Source organism: Diabrotica undecimpunctata, chromosome 4 (genome assembly GCF_040954645.1).
Source record: "Diabrotica undecimpunctata isolate CICGRU chromosome 4, icDiaUnde3, whole genome shotgun sequence".
In the NCBI taxonomy this organism is placed as follows: Eukaryota; Metazoa; Arthropoda; class Insecta; order Coleoptera; family Chrysomelidae; genus Diabrotica; species Diabrotica undecimpunctata.
The window spans coordinates 58,720,409-58,737,367 of NC_092806.1; the positions used below are offsets into that span (position 1 = coordinate 58,720,409).

At 33.8% G+C, this 16,959-nt stretch overlaps 1 protein-coding gene across 1 annotated transcript in view; it reads right to left on the bottom strand.

Annotated features, from left to right (window-relative positions):
• LOC140439553 (sodium-independent sulfate anion transporter) overlaps positions 1-13,209 on the bottom strand; it is a 210,724-nt gene extending 197,515 nt beyond the window's left edge. The window contains exon 1 of the mRNA XM_072529535.1: positions 12,681-13,209. Coding sequence (XP_072385636.1) covers positions 12,681-12,693 — 13 coding nt within the window. The 5' untranslated portion in view covers positions 12,694-13,209. The remainder of the gene's footprint in view (positions 1-12,680) is intronic.
• Between the last annotated feature and the right edge of the window lie 3,750 nt (positions 13,210-16,959).

Below are 16,959 nucleotides of genomic sequence, written 5' to 3' on the forward strand. Positions count from 1 at the left end.
GGTAGAAGAATAAATTTATATGAATATCGTTTAGAAATTATCAGACATCTTTTAATAAATTCTGAAATAGTATTGGTTACTCCAGCATACAAACAACAACAAACAACAGAAAAACACAACATTTCAAAAAATTTAAATGTGATAGTAAAGGTTGGATAAAGAGAAAAATATGTAAGGTATGTTCAAAGAATAATTTAAGAAAAGACACGATATTTGAGTGCAGCTTCTGTCCTGAAAAACCTGACCGAATATAGTATGAGATTAGTACCGACATACGAGCTTGTTTTCAACACCAATAAGATTGAATTCTAGTTTTGCCAAAGTGACATTCAGTTTTGAAAATAAAGAATTGATCTTTTAAGTTAGGAAAATGGTAAGGTACAACTGAACTTAAAATTAAAATTATTAAATGGCATTATTCTGGAAGTCGTGTTGTCATTATAATCGATAGATTTTCGTTTTCATTCGAACGCCCTGTACCAACAAAATCTACAATTTACATTATTTTTGAATTTGAAAAAACTGGTGTCAAAAATTGTAGAAAATGCACGGATAGTGATGAAGATGAAAATCAACCAGCTCGTACAATTAATGAAGAACGAGAACAGCGTGAAACTGTTGTATGCAGTCTAGCTGAAATCAATTTTCCTTGTAACAACACCCTAATTTCAAGAGAAACTGGTAGAACTGGTAGAAACTGAAGAACTGTCCGAAATAGTTTAAAAAGTAATAAGTACTATTCCTAGAAATTGCAAAAAATTCAGGAAATTTTCCCTGCCTGATTATGAACGACGGATGGTGTTTTGTGAGGACATGATGGAACTCACTAATCGTGACGAAGATTTCATAAAAAAAAACTTGTTTACAGATGAGTCTTCTTTTTCTTTAACTGGTCATCTCAATCCATCTGTTACCGTAGGGTATTCTACAGAAAATAAGCACATAAGTGTTCCTTACAAAACACAATACCGTCAAAAAGTCAAAGTCTGGGCGGGTATTTTAGATGAATTGGCCCTTTTTACGTAATATTGGAAAATTTTGAAAAACATTTGGTCATTTATTGTTTCCATAATTCTAAGGAATAGTATTTTACTTTTTTACTTCTTTCGTTACAATTAAATACCTACTTAGTTTTTGAATTTATTTATATTGTTTTCTAATTATTAAAATAAACATTAAGTAATGTACCATTATCAAATATAAGTTTCCATTGATAGTACATGCATATTTTCTAAAAAAAATGCATATTTTTGTTTAAATTAGTGCATATTTATGCACAAATTTTTCACTTTTTGGCATATTCTCCGATAGAAGATGGATGGATGTTACAAATCTTTTTTATAATACAGATGGTTATGGTATCGTCAAATATACTATTATATAAAATAATGTTAAACAGTGAAAATATTATTTGCCACTTTAATTTAATGAAAGGCAAATATTTAGAAAATATGGCAAATTTTTGTTTACATTTTGTTTGTAAAATACAATTTTATATAAAACAAATGTGGGAAAACACGAGATAAAGTTCGTTAACATCCTAAAATGATATTTTGAATTTATTTTTTTTATCTTATTATATGTACACAGTCTAGCCTTAATTAAAACTGTGATTTGAATAAAAATAGAGTAAAATTGTCATCAAAGGTATAAATAAACTAAATAAATAGTAATCACTCAAATAAGGTATTATACAGTGAGGGATCAAAATATTACAAAGAGCTAAGAAAATTTAACTATTTGTTTCAGAACTATAAAATAGATTTAAATCTTTATGTCTATTTTATTGCATTGTTACATTTTATGAAATGGCAATAACTAGATTGATAGTATAAATGGTTATAATTTCGCAATTCTAGTTTTTCGTAGATCAACAGATCCGTGTGTTTCATTATTTTCTCACTTAACCATCAATCAACATGCCTTCTTTGACTTAACTCCTCTAACCACTTTCACATGCCTACATCAATCGGTCCTCACCCGGGCTTCCGCTAATGTATATATTTTTAAATTTATTCGCTTTGTTACTTGAACCCCTTGAACCACTCATCAAAACATTCTCACTTCTACAACACATCATGCGCACCGCTTACACACACCGAAACAGATTTTGACCAGTAAATAAACATAAAATACAGCGATACCGTGTAATTTTCCGTGTCACTACCGAATTGCATGAAAACTTGGATTTAGGTTCTACTTACCCTCCACTTCACTTTTGGACGTGCCGTTGGTTGCTTTTTATTTTTTAGGGGTGAAATCTATCACTATTATAAAATCGTATAATTGTAAATTAAAGCGAGCAAATGATTCAAATCATCTTTTAATGAATTTGACAAATAAGAACCTACTTTTTGTAAAGCGGTAACGATTAATTTCATGTGGGTTGTTAATTAGGGGGTGATTTTCACGATGTTTTTACCAAAAAAAGGGACCAACTTTATTTTGAGAGTAACTCGTTTAGTTTTGGCGCTAAAAACTAAAAAAAAAAAACAAAAATAAAGCTTTTTTAAACACTTTCAAAAACTTTTGATGAGTTTTCCCCGAAAAGTGGTTCATTTTTTGGTTATTTTACGTTGAAATATTGGATTTGAAATTTGACAAATAAGAACCTACTTTTCATGAGTTACAACTTTGCTTCTACTGGGTCTACAGACTTCATTAAGCTACATTTTGCTAAGAATTTTTTTTTTTTTTCAATAAAATACTTTTTGAGTTATTTCTGAAAAACCCTCTGAAAGCGTGGTTTTTATTTTGGAAAATGAACATTTTCACTCGCAAATAACTCAAAAAATATTTACTTAGTAAAAACTCTATAAAAGTTGCTTAAGTATTCTATATGCTATAAATAAATTCGTTAAATTTTTAATATTTTGCATCCAGTCACATCAGTGGCGCGCGATGCGCAACGACCAGGACGAATCTGTTTTGAGGTGGATGTGAGAGATCGCATTCGGATTTTTGCAGAAATAGTTAGGTGATCACTTGAGACCTCTACTTGCAAAACAACCTATCTCTACTTTTTGGACAATCTGACCTGAATACGCCACTGGATTCCTTGTTAAAAGACGCATCCAGCTATGCATAAATTTCGTAACATAACTACCAAACTCCCATTGAAATTAAATGGAGAAAATTGATTGTTGTTTCAAAACGACCAATATCTCTCTGCACCAATCAGAGCGCGATTGTATCACGTAGTCGGTGATTTTTAAGATGTCGGTTATACTAGTGTCAAAGCTGAGAAAAAGAACATTATTCTCTAAACTTTTTGCAATTTAGTAATAAATGTTGATAACACCAGAAGTATTAACGCCTACAAAGTGTAGAAAAAGAGTCGCACAGCCAGAGAAATGGGCGAGCAATGTGAGAAAACGGCTGAGGTTAGTATATTTTAGATCTATATGGAAGAAAAATGTCATATGTCGTGAGTGCAACATGCTTAGGCGTGAAGGTGCCTAAAATGCCAACATGTAAGCACGACGGGAGAGCCTACCAGTGCACAAAACTCAATATTGCGGATGAAGCTTTTCATAAAAATGAGGAGAAAGTTAAACAAGACACTTTTATACTGCAATTGCTAGAGTTAAACTAAACTACATCGTAATAAGAAGACTACATGCAAGTGTTTCATAAAAGGTCCAGATGACAAGTTATCCATTTGCCAAAAGAGTTTCACTAATGCCTTGAGGATCACAAGAGGCCGACTCCTCGAACAATTTTAGAGGAGAAAGTAATCTTCCATGTGAGAAAAGGGGAGGAGACAAACGAACGCATTTATATAAAGAGAAACTGTGGAGCATGGTCGAATTTATTAAAAGTATAAACTGCGTGGAGTCTCATTACTGTAAGTGAGCGCAAGTATGCGTCAGGTGATCTAAGTATTAATAAACTTTGGAAAAGTTGCAATGCTCAAGCCAAACTAGAGACACAGGTAAAAAAAGGATATTTTCGAATCATTTTTAATAGAAAATTCAACATTTCATTTAAGGCGACACAGACGGACATGTGTTCGACATGTCTTTCACTCACTGAAAAAATGTCAAAGGAAAGGACACCATCTGTGAAGCAATCCCTCATGGCCGCTAAAAGAATTCACAAGCTTAGATCGAAAGGCTTTTTTGCATTATTGAAGGAATCTAAGCCTGAATTATTGACTTAATCCTTCGACTTGCAAAAAAACCTTCCACTGCCTAAAGTCCCGGATCAAGCAGCGTGCTACAGCAGAGCTATACATATCTTGACAATCGTAGTGGGACATTCTAAAGCCCCGTTACTGAAAGAAAATTGTTTTAGCTATGTATGGTCAGAGGGTGAGTATGGCAAGGGCTCTAATCAAGCCATGGCAAGTCGCTGGCTGATACAAGCTCCAAAAAAACATAAAATATATTGAAATAGTGTATCCCGTTCGAGGGCATTCATCCTTGCCGTCGGACAGGGTGTTTGGTACGATCGAGAAAAAACTTAAAAAAACGCAAGTTATTCCGACAGCTGAGAACTATTTTAAAATAATATCTGAAAGTACAACTTTGCAGCGTCCCAATATGGATTTCAAGTTCTACGACTGGAAAACCGAAGCATTGTCTACATTCAAAGTACTGTAGAGTCGGCACTTTCAGATATCGAAAATAAAAAGGATTTGTTTGGCAAGATCAAGAAAAAGGAAGATCGACCATTAACATCAATCCAAATGAAATAGGAGTCGGGAACTTGGCCAACATTAGCAAAGAGAAATTGAAGGACGTAAGGAAGCTACTGGAAAGTTACTACGGTGAAAAATGTCCTACATTACGAAAATGTTCCATGCGTCCCTGAAGAAGACGACGTTTATTGCGAACCACTCGATAATGACAACGACGAAGAAGTCTTAAGAGTATAGAATTTTGGTATTAATACTTATTGTGTTTTTACTACAAAATAACCAATCTCCTGGTCTGTTCATTTCAAAATAGCCAATATCCACTTGTTAGTTGCAAAGTAGCCAATCTCCAAATATTTTTCTTTAAATATAAGAGTATTTTAATAAAAACCAAGAAACTAGCAACGAAAAACTAATTTTGAGCGATCAAAGTTTATGGATAACGAATTTTGTGACTACAGGTTTTACAAATATATTCACGGTAAAACATTACGATTTACGGTAATTTTGCCAATGTGGAGATTGGTTGTTTTGCAAATAGAGGTCTCACTTCACTAATAATAATTGACTTATTCTCCCTCTCAAATAGATCGGGATCATTAATAAAAAAATTAATATTTAAAAATTACTAAAAACATCGATTTTTTCTATAAATAGTTACCTTCTACTGAAATAAAATTCCGACAATTAAATTTTCTGTAATATACTACAGCTGGTTAATAATGTTTTATATTATTATCCTGGCGGCAAAATAGCAATAAACCCAAAAAAGAGGGGGAAACGAGCTTTTTCTTACTCAATGTTTTTCAACCACTTATATTGCACTTAAGACCTTTATAATTGGCCTGGAAAATCTTTATAACATAATAAAACAGCCTTCAAATAAAAAATGTAGCAGAGACAATTTTAAAACAAAAAATGTTCATTAGCACTTTTTGTGTAAAATAAACCGTTCTCTCAAAAATATCGCTTGAAGAAACGCGGCTATACGCACGAAATACATTTTAAATAAAATTTGTGTTAACTCAACGGTAAAAATTCGATATCTTTTGATCAGAGTGTCCTGTCGACAAAAATCAAAAAGCGTTTCAAAGGTGAAGAGTGTAGCTTTTTTATGCGATTTTTGTATTTTGCAGTAATTAGAGTCAGTTTCTATGAGAGGGTTAAGTAAATAAACATTTGCCGATTTTTGCCATTTTTTATAAGTCTCATTCTTAACCGATCACTATGGAATTTATATTCTTAAAGCCCAGTTTTCAAAACCTATGGCATGAAATTTCGGTTTTGATTTTTGGCAACAAATGTGAGGCATTTGAAATATGCCTAAAAAAACGTCAAATTTAAACTTTCACATTTAAAACGATTGCACGTCACGGAAAATACTTCCACTTAGACGGCATTTGGTGAAATTTGTAGCTGATGTAGTGTAGTTTATAAAAAGGTACTTGTGTAATCGAAAAAAGCAGTTTTAAATGTTTTAGATCAGGGGTGGCCAACTTAATCGGACTCGAGATCTACTGTCTGCCTTTCTAGGCGACTAGGAATTTTTTAACGATACTGGCGAGCAATAAAACTTTTAATCCAGAATTTTAACGTTAAAAGTGAGCTGGATATCTCAGAGTCGCTCACTATATCTCAGAAAATCAATCACTAATTCTCTTCTTCTTCTTCTTTATATGTAGACATGACTGTCTGTTTTTCAATGTGCCTCCAGTAAGTTGTCGTACCATCGTTTTCGTGGTCTTCCTACTGATCGTCTTCCTATTGGGAAACCGTCTCTTGCCGTCTTTACTACTCTATTTGTAGTCATTCGGCTTATATAATCGTTCCATTCTACTCTTCTATTTTTTACCCAGTACTTGATGTTCTCCTCCTTGCATCTACGTCGTATATCTGTACTTCTAGCTCTGTCCCATAGTGTTTTACCATTAATTTTTCTAAGAGGTTTCATCTCTGATCTTTCTAACATACTTTTTGTCCTCTCTGTGTCAGCTTGTATTTCTGCCGAGTATGATATTATTGGTCTGATGACTATTTTGTAAATTTTCATTTCTTTCCCTGCCTTTCTTTCAAGTGTTTTGATATCTGCTGTTTCTAACATCCATTTTGTCCTCTCTGTGTCACGTCGTGTTTCTGCCGCGTAAGTCATTATTGGTCTGACGACTGTTTAGTAAATTCTGCCTTACATTTCTTTCTCGATATTTTTATTTTTCCATATTGTTTCATTCAGGCAGCCTGCGGCTCTGTTTGCTCTATTCACTTGATCTTTCACTTCATTTTCGGGGTTTCCGTAGCTAGATAATGTGATGCCTAGATATTTAAACTCCATCACTTGTTCTCTTATCTGACCTTCCAGCTCCAATTTACACTTTAGTAAATTAACATGTTAAATTTTCTGGCGGTTATAATAAATTGGTGCAACAGACGTTGTAAATCATCTTTACTTTGAGATATTAGTGTTGCGTTGTCTGCATATCAGATTATTTTAAGTTGTTTTTCTCCCATTTGGTATCCTTTTTTAGTTCTTACTTTTTTATTATTTCATCGACAATCAGGTTGAACAATAGAGGACTCAGGAAATCTCCTGTCTTATCCCATTGTCAGCTTCAATAGGGTCGGTTAGTTCTTCCACTTTTACTTTTATTGTGTTGTTTTGGTAGATATTTTCGATCGTTTTGATTATTCCTAGAGGTTTCTTACGTACAATAAGTGGATAACGTCCTTTAATTTGACCCCCTCAAATACCTTCTTAAGGTCCACGAAACATAGATATGCCGGTTTGTTGTATTCTAATAATTTCTCTTGCACTTGCATCATTATAAATATTGCGTCGATGCATGATCTTCACGACCTAAAACCTTGTTCTGCTTCTAGTGTTATAATTTCATTCAGTTTATTTGTTATCACTTTGGTTGTTAATTTTAGTGTTGTGTTTAATAAATTAATTCCTCTGTAATTTTCCGGGTCCGATTTGTCTCCCTTTTTGAAGAGAGGTATTAGGATGCTTGGTCTCCAGGGGTGTAGGGTTGTGCCCTAGAGGTAGTCCCTTTTATCGGAACGACCACATCGAGCGTCATAGACGGGAGATGGTTCTAGATAACTGGTCCTCATAGGACACCTAACTCTCACTTATGGCTCCATGTGCCACACCCCGGGCAACTGTATTGGTCTGCAGGCTAAACTAAGTGAGGGTAGCCAGATATGGCGAAAATTTCACCGAGTGATTACCGAGTGATACCCTGATGAAGGGCAGCAGCGATCATCAGTACCAGCTCAAGGAGCAAAGGAAATGATCCTGGATCGGCTTAAAACTGGACTACCACAAGCCTGACTGGAGCAGTTTGAATGGTTGTGGTACTGCGATGGGGTAGGCAACGGAAAACCACCCCATAAGAATTTCCTAGAATAGTTATCATGGCAATACACTACGATAACAAAAACATTACTGATCATGGTGATCGGATCCCAAGACCCGGCAGGGGAGGATGCACACAAACAAATAGTAGGGCCTCCCTGATCGTCAGCCAGCGAAATCCCTACGACCTAAAAAAGGAAGCAAGTCCTCAACACCTAAGGATTGGAACTTGGAATGTACGAAGTATGTACAAGAGCGGCAAAACTCATAACATTGTAAAAGAGATGAAAAGATTAAAAATTGATATATTGGTAATTAGTGAAACACACTGGCAAAACTCTGGACAATGCGATATACTTGGATATAAAGTTTACTATGCTGGAAACGACACAACACATCACAGAAACGGCAACGCAATAATAGTTGCCCCACTTATTAATTCGGCAGTAAAATCTTTCACTCCTCATTCAGATAGAATAATGCTTTTACAAATTCAAGCAACACCGGTGGATATTAACATATTACAGGTATACGCGCCAACGGCAGATAAGGCAACCAGCGAAGAATTCTATGAACAACTGGGAAGCCTGATGAAAATGACAAAAAACCATGAAGTAACAATAGTGATGGGAGATTTTAACGCAAAGGTTGGCAGAGGCAAGGTGAATGAGATCGTGGGTAACTTCGGCCTAGGAAAGAGAAACGATAGAGGTGATAGACTTATATGCTTCTGCCAGGAATATAACCTGCTGTTAAGTAATACACTCTTCAAGCTCCCCAAACGTCGACTTTACAAATGGAAATCCCCCGCTGACTCACCTGACAACATCATAAGGAATCAGATAGATTATATAGCAGTACCAACAAGATATAAAAACATGATAAAATCATCAAAAACGTACCCAGGTGCTGATGTTCCTACGGACCACAATCTGTTGGTATGCAGAATGGTCATGAGAGTAAAACGGCTCGAGAAAAGATCTAATTTAAACACAATTGATATTAAGAAACTCACTAACCCAGAAACCGAAATAAAAGTACGAGAACAACTAGGAAAGAAAATAAACGACATTAACGAGAACACGTCGGACATAATAGAGAGATGGGATAAATCGAGGGAAGTAATCCAAACAACATGCGCGACTATATTAAAGCGTGACAGACGGAAGAAGAAAGAATGGATGTCTGATGAGATAATGGATATGATGGATGAAAGATGTAAATTCAAGAATAAAAATGCAGAAAAATACCAGCAGATCCACAAAATCATAAGAACGAAAATTCGAGAAACCAAAGAAAAATGGTTTTCCAACGAATGCAGGGAAATAGAACAATACGAACGAAAATACGACAGTTACAATATGCACAAAAAAATAAAATCAATGACAAACAAGAGGAAATTCAATAAGTCACCCAACAGCATAAAAGATGGCGATGGAAATCTTATCTCGGAGCCATCAACGATCTTAGAAACATGGAAATCATACATAGAAAAATTATTTGCATCTGACAGGACTGATGATCACCTATATGGAGAAGGAGAAACAGGACCTTCAATCCTTAAATCGGAGATAGAAGATGCCATTGCAGCACTAAAAAACAATAAGTCAGCAGGTCCGGACAATGTACCCTGCGAAATATTAAAGATCCTATGTAAATCAGACAAACAGTTCCTTGACAATCTAGTTGAACTTTTTAACAACATATATAATAGCGGTAAAATCCCGGAGAACTGGCTGCAGTCAACATTTATTACAATCCCGAAGAAACCAAATGTCCAGATCTGTGATGACTACCGGCTTATAAGCTTGATCAATACATCATGTCACTAAAGCGTTCACTAAGATCATTCATAGAAGAATATATGATAAATGTGAGTCAAATATTGATAGATCGCAGTTTGGCTTTCGGAAAGCACTTGGAACTAGAGAAGCAATTTTCACTCTCCAGGTGCTTATACAGCGGTGTAGAGACGTTGATAAGGACGTGTATTTGTGCTTTGTGGATTTTAGAAAAGCATTTGACAATGTCAATCATGAACAATTAATAGATATTCTGCGAAAGACAGGTATTGACGACAAGGACATTCGAATTGTGGCAAACCTATACTGGGGTCAAACAGCAAGAGCAAAAATTGGCAACGAACTCACTGAAAGTGTGCAGATCAAAAGAGGTATCCGTCAGGGGTGTATATTATCCCCACTCATATTCAATATTTATTCCGAAGAAATATTTAACAAATGTATAGAAAATGTAAATGATGGCATAAAAATAAACGGCGAGTTAACGAACAATATAAGATATGCCGACGACACGGTGATCCTTGCCAGCACCATAGACGAATTACAGCAGGTAATGGAAAGAGTTTATTCAGTTAGTGAGGAATACGGCCTGAGCCTCAACTTCAAGAAGACAAAGTGGATGCTGATAAGCAGGAAGCAACAGTCTGCTCGACAGTTACGGATAAGTAACATACTAATTGACCATGTAGAATCTTATGTGTACCTTGGCATCAACGTAAATGCAAAATGGGAACAGGCCACAGAAATTAAGGCGAGAATAGAACGAGCTAGAGCAGCATTTAGCAATATGAAAAAGCTCGTCATAAGCAGGGATTTGTCTCTTCCCCTAAAAACTACGTCTAGTTAAATGCTACATTTTTCCGATCTTACTGTATGGTATGGAGGCCTGGACGTTGACGGAGACGCTCACGAGAAAACTAGAAGCATTCGAAATGTGGGTGTACCGACGCATTCTTCGTATATCCTGGACCGAACATGTCACCAACATAGAGGTAATCCAAAGAATCGGAAAGGAGAAAGAAATCGTGAATACAATTAAACAAAGAAAGCTTGAATATCTAGGCCACATATTGAGACACGATAAGTACCGTCTACTGCAATTGATTGTCCAGGGAAAAATAGACAGTAAGCGAGAGCCAGGCAGGAGAAGACACCCGTGGCTCCAAAATCTGAGGAAGTGGTTCGGGATCACATCGGTCGAACTATTCAGAAGCGCCGCAAACAAGATCAGAATTGCCATGTTAATAGCCAACGTTCGCAACGGACAGGGCACTTGAAGAAGAAGAAGATCTCCATTTTTGAGGAATTCTATTTTGTTCTCTTATTTTTTGGATTAGTTTTAATAGTTGTTTGGTTAGATCTGGTCCTCTGTACTTTAGGAGTTCGTCGTTACCTACATCTGCTGAGTTGAGGCATCTTACGTCGATTATTTTCGATAGATGTATATCTCTGTTGGTTATAACATAATCTATCATAGATCTTTGTCCACGGGTGTTATTAAATATATATTTGTGTTGGTCTTTGTGGTCAAAAAATATGTTGTTTATTCTATTCTATCTCATTCTGAAGGACTATTTTATCAGATTTCGAGATCTGAAAGAATTTTTAGTCTGAAACCGATTCGGCTCTGAGCGCTAAAATTCTGGATTAATTAGCTTTATTGCTCGCCACTGTATATTATTAGTACCTAAATAAAACAAAATTCTTATTTATTTATTTTTCCAACTATATTAGATTGGAAAAAATTAATGGGAGTCGCTCGCGATGATCGATGCAAGATTGCTAGCACACCAATAATTATCGTAATATTTTGGACGGGAATAGGTAGGTATATTATACCGATCATTTTTTTCTTGCCCGCGATCGACTGACCTAGGGGCCGCGATCGACGGGTTGGCCTCCCCTGTTTTAGATCGTTTTTAATGTGAAAGTTTAAATTCGGCCAATTGTTGCCAAAAATCAAAACCGAAATTTCATGCCATAGGTTTTAAAATGAAAATTCCATAGTGACCGGTTAATGGAAAAGTGATACATTTTACTGATCTCATGAAAATTATAAAAAATGGCAAAAATCGCGCAACTTTTGTTTATTTAACACGTTTATTGAAACTGGCTTTAATTGTGGCAAACTACAATAATCGCATAAAAAGCTGCACCCTTCACCTTGAAACGCTTTTTGATTTTTGTCGATAGGACACTCTAATCAATAGATATTCAATTTTTACCATCGAATTGATACAAATTGTCTTTATTTTATTTCAAAATTTATTTCGCGTGCGTAGCGCGTTGCTTCAAACGATATTTTTGAGAGAACGGTTTATTTTACACAAAAAGTGCTAATGAACATTTTTGTTCAAAATCGTCTACGCTAAATTTATTTGAAATATATTTTTTACGATGCTCAAATTCTTGGTAAATCGATTTTTCCCTACGAGAGGGGTGGTTTTAGGGGGAAGCCGGGGGGTAGGAATTTTTTTGCAAATTTTTTGGGGTTCCAAAATAACATTCTCAGAAAAATTCAGCTTGTTCGTATGATTTTTAGAGGTTCAATGGCATTTTCGTCTCTGACGACTGGAGTATAAATAAATTATAGTGTGTGTGCAATAGTTATAATTCTCTTATTTAAGTAAAATTGTATGAAGCCAACCCTGTAAACCTGAGGCTATGATTGTATTGTACTATGCTCTATGCTGTTGTATTTAAATGGGTATGGGTACATATCTTATATGATATGGTTTTAATTATTTTTGCCTCAATTAACCTTAATAAATGTTCTTAATATTGGTATGATCCTTTTTTAAACACTATATAAGTATTTCATTTCACGTTACCGTTACACATATCTACTTAAATAAATATTTAAATATCAATAAAAAATACGAACCTGAATTGATCATCGTATCACAGCATAAAGAGAAATCACATTCACAGGTACATAACAATAAGGAAATCTCATACAGATTTATTATCCAGATTGTATTATGAATATTTCACTACACCAAACACTTTAATATAAAACTTTATGAATTAAATTTTTAAATAGTAATATTTTAGTTAATACGTTTCATTTTTGTTATCTGTTTAATAATAAGCATAATAATTTGTTTAGCACCGAACTGTTTTTCATTAAACCGTGTAGAGCTTATAACCGACTCCGATACAATTTCTTTTTATTTATTTTTTATTGTAATATGCGTTAAATTTAGAGATACGCCTTTAATACCACCGGTACTAGTTTCATTGATTAACCTAAAAATGTATCAGAAGTTGTTTTATTATTTTGTATATGTGGGAAATCCCAATTTAATATTCATTATGCATAATAGGAAATTTCATCAGGTTATTAAGTAGGTTGTTGTGTTTATCTTTTTTACACCTTACTGTAATAATAAAATATGCAACAAAATAACATGTGCAATGTGTACACATTTTTCTTGCCATGCGGTCAGCTGTCCTGCGCATGTGTGACAATCAATCTTGAATTCTTTGATAGGTAAATGGAATAATGGATATTTAATGTTGCCACTGGTGCTAAAAATTCAGGAAATGTTGGAAAAAGGAAGGTTTATAAAGAACATGTTTACTTACATGTGACTATTAAAGTCTCTTGCAGTACTTTTTTCCTGGTAATTGTTGATTAAACAAGACTCTTTCCTCTATTCGATAATCGCCACCGTCTTTTATTTTATCTGTCTGTTATACTGTGTTATAGCATAGGTGGTATAGAAGAACAGCTTTTCCAATATGGGGAATGGGGATCTTGTATTTTAATCTTCGTTCGCTACCTATTAACTAAGTATTGTGGTCGGATCTGCGATATTGGTGTGTTGGTTAATGAATCCAATGAACCTTTTATCATCATTAAACAAATTTTATACCTATACATATTCATCCTGCCCTCGAATTATGTACCTTATCTTTATTGTTGAAATTATTTTAGTTTACATCTATCTTATGTAAGTATTTTCTCTTTGTTTCTCTATCATTTTCTGTTCATTTTAAAATGCAACGTTCTGAAACTGTTTTCTGGTGGCATGTCTAATTTATATATTTATATTATGTTTAGATGGGATTAAGCCGCAATTATTGTAGCCACACAATAACAAATGTTTGACGTATCGATTATTTTCAAAAGAAGATTAGTATTATACAAATTCTCTGAAAAATGTTTCACCACAAATTTTTAAGACAACCAATAACAAAATCTTTGGTTATAAATTTTTCAGAATTTGTATAATAATCTTTTTTTGAAAACGATTTCCAGAGTGGAAATCGAAACGTTAATCATTTTAAAATGGTTTCAATACCAAAGGTAAGTTTTTTTTTGTGATATGGCAACACACATATTTTTGTTATTATTATTTGCACAAATACAATTAGCAAAAACCAGCAGCTAACTATCATGATGTTATCTATATATTTCTCATTACTTCTAAGTTTTTCCTAATACATATAGAAAATCCTAAACAAACGAAGTTGTTGCATAATTTCCGTATTCGTTTTCGTTCGATTCCCGTTCAGTGAATAGAATATGCTGCCATCTTGTTGCTAATAGGAATATCCGGAATATCTGCGAAAGTACGGAACGAAATTAATGAAATTAAGAGAAGGGACCAAACCAACCAAACAGACCAAACTCAATAGAAATGTGGTCTCTTTCTTAATGAGAATTTAGTGATTAAGGAAAAAGTCAAATTGCCAAAGCTAAATAACATCGAGTTAGAATCTATGGAGAAGCTATGAGCATCTTAACGTGTGTATTAAAAACGGCGTCAGTAGGTGTGGCTAACGATCATACCAATATGGCGGTGAGATCAGGGCCTGACTCAATAATATTAAATCTACTATACAAATATGACTAGTTATTCAGAAGATTTAATCATAATCTACAAAAGTGCAATACATTTTTAATAAACTATGATTTATTTATCCCGCGGTAAACACTAAAAACACGACATATTATACATAAAGATAAATTAATACAGTCAAATAACAAGTTGTATCTGAAGGAGATAATAATATAAATAATATTTTAAAGGGTAAAATGAATATACGGTATGAAATAAAAGAAATACGTTCGTTTTACAACTTATATACTTGATAACTACAAATTATCTGACACTTAAAAATTTAGTTCAATTAACAAAGTTAAAAAAGTTACAAGAAACAGCGTCGGTCGAAATGTTCAAGTCATCAGAGTGTTGGAGTGCGACCTTGTTGTCGTCGGCTGACAAAACAATCTTGACCCACTTATGAACGACTGCTGATATAGCAAGGACGAATATAAAAGAGACAACAATTATTATCATAGGGCTCAGAACGAAATTAACGTCAAGATGGCAAGTCGATATACCACGTATTGGTAATTATGAAGTAGTCTCGGTGTAACGTCAACTAAGTACTAATTACATTTAGCATAAGTAATATTGTAAGAGTGTACAATTAGTGTTTCAAATAAACGTATCATCTGACACCATAACTACGTTATTTACCATACGATACCATAAGCGGAGCTAATTTACCATATGGGGATTTTTCCTCAGAACCGGGGAAAATTAAGAATCTTTGGGGCTGGGGAAAAACTTTTTTTAAATGACATATCTGGGGAAATCAAACTAGCTAAAATATGTTAGTAAATTTAGTAAAAAATAGTTATTTTTGAAAGTCCAGTAATTATGTGAATATTAAATAAACTTCAATAAGATAGCAGTGACTGGTTCCACATACAGTTTACACTCAATACAGCTTGGTGAATTGGCGCTCCGCGAACCATGATATTGCCTGAGGTTCCCTCACACTGTCATCTATTATGAACCACCTACGTAGGTCCGGAGTTCTCCGACTTACAACTTACAAGAAACAAATAAAATTATCAAGACTTATTAGGAGTCATGAGGCATTGTCATTTCCTGTAATTCTATATATAGACGGTTCGCTTTCGCTATTCCCAGTCCGAACTGTCTAGTGAATTTAGAAATTATTTTTTTGCGAAGTTAGTCACTTTTTGACAGACTAGAAGTGACTGGAAATTACTACACAACCAAGCACACGTGCTCTTGTGTAATATTAATATGTAAACAAACGTAAATAAAATAGAACTTTATGAGTTACCTTCAAACAATATTATTTATTTATTTACACCCAAATAATAAAGTTATAAGCGTGATTAATACAAATATTTACTGGAATATGTTAAATTATAACAACTGAAATATATTTTTTAAATATATACTACCCAAAATTTTATGGGTTTGGTATACACTTCCACTTTTTGAAATAATTCTTCTTTTTTCAATGAAAGATGTCTGTACACAAGGTTTATTTAAGCTGTTAATACTGTGTGATAGGAATTTTTGTGTTGAAGGTTTCCAGCTATGAATCTGTCGAGCTTCGTATCTGTCGTATTCATTTGTTTCGAGCTTCTGTCATATGTCATATAATCCGTGTATAATATCCATCGAGTTAGAATCTATGAAGAGGGCGTCACGTGACTAAAAACGACCTCACTTCGGCCATATTGTTATGATCGTTTTGACAGATCGTGTATAATTGTTTACGTTTGTTGTTTTTCGAATATTTTTAGTTTTATAATACTTTTATAAAAACTGTAATATTATATTGTGATAGTGCATAATAATGGTTTCTTGTTCTCAACGTAGTTGCAGTAGCAGAAGCAATGTTAATAAAAAATCTTCAGGAATAACGTTCCACGGGTTAGTATACAAATATGAAAACAAAGTAATGGCCCGTACTTCAGAGAATAAATTAATAGTATTCATAAAAAATCTTATAAGTAAGGTAGATCGTGCTATTCTTGAGAATACTCAAAAATTTTCATCCAAAATATCTTAAAATTTCTTATTAACTACTGCAACATAATTATTTTTATTTCTACATAGTATTTCCATTGTGATATTCGGCAGATATTCAATTTTGTTTTTTTAATAATTTTCTAGCTTTGTTAATTGAACTAAATTTTTAAGTATCAGTTAATTTGTAGTTATCAAATATATAAGTTGTAAAACGAACGTATTTCTTTTATTTCATACCGTATATTCATTTTACCCTTTAAAATATTTATATTATTATCCCTTTCAGATACAACTTGTTATTTGACTGTATTAATTTATCTTTATGTATAATATATCGTGTTTTTAGTGTTT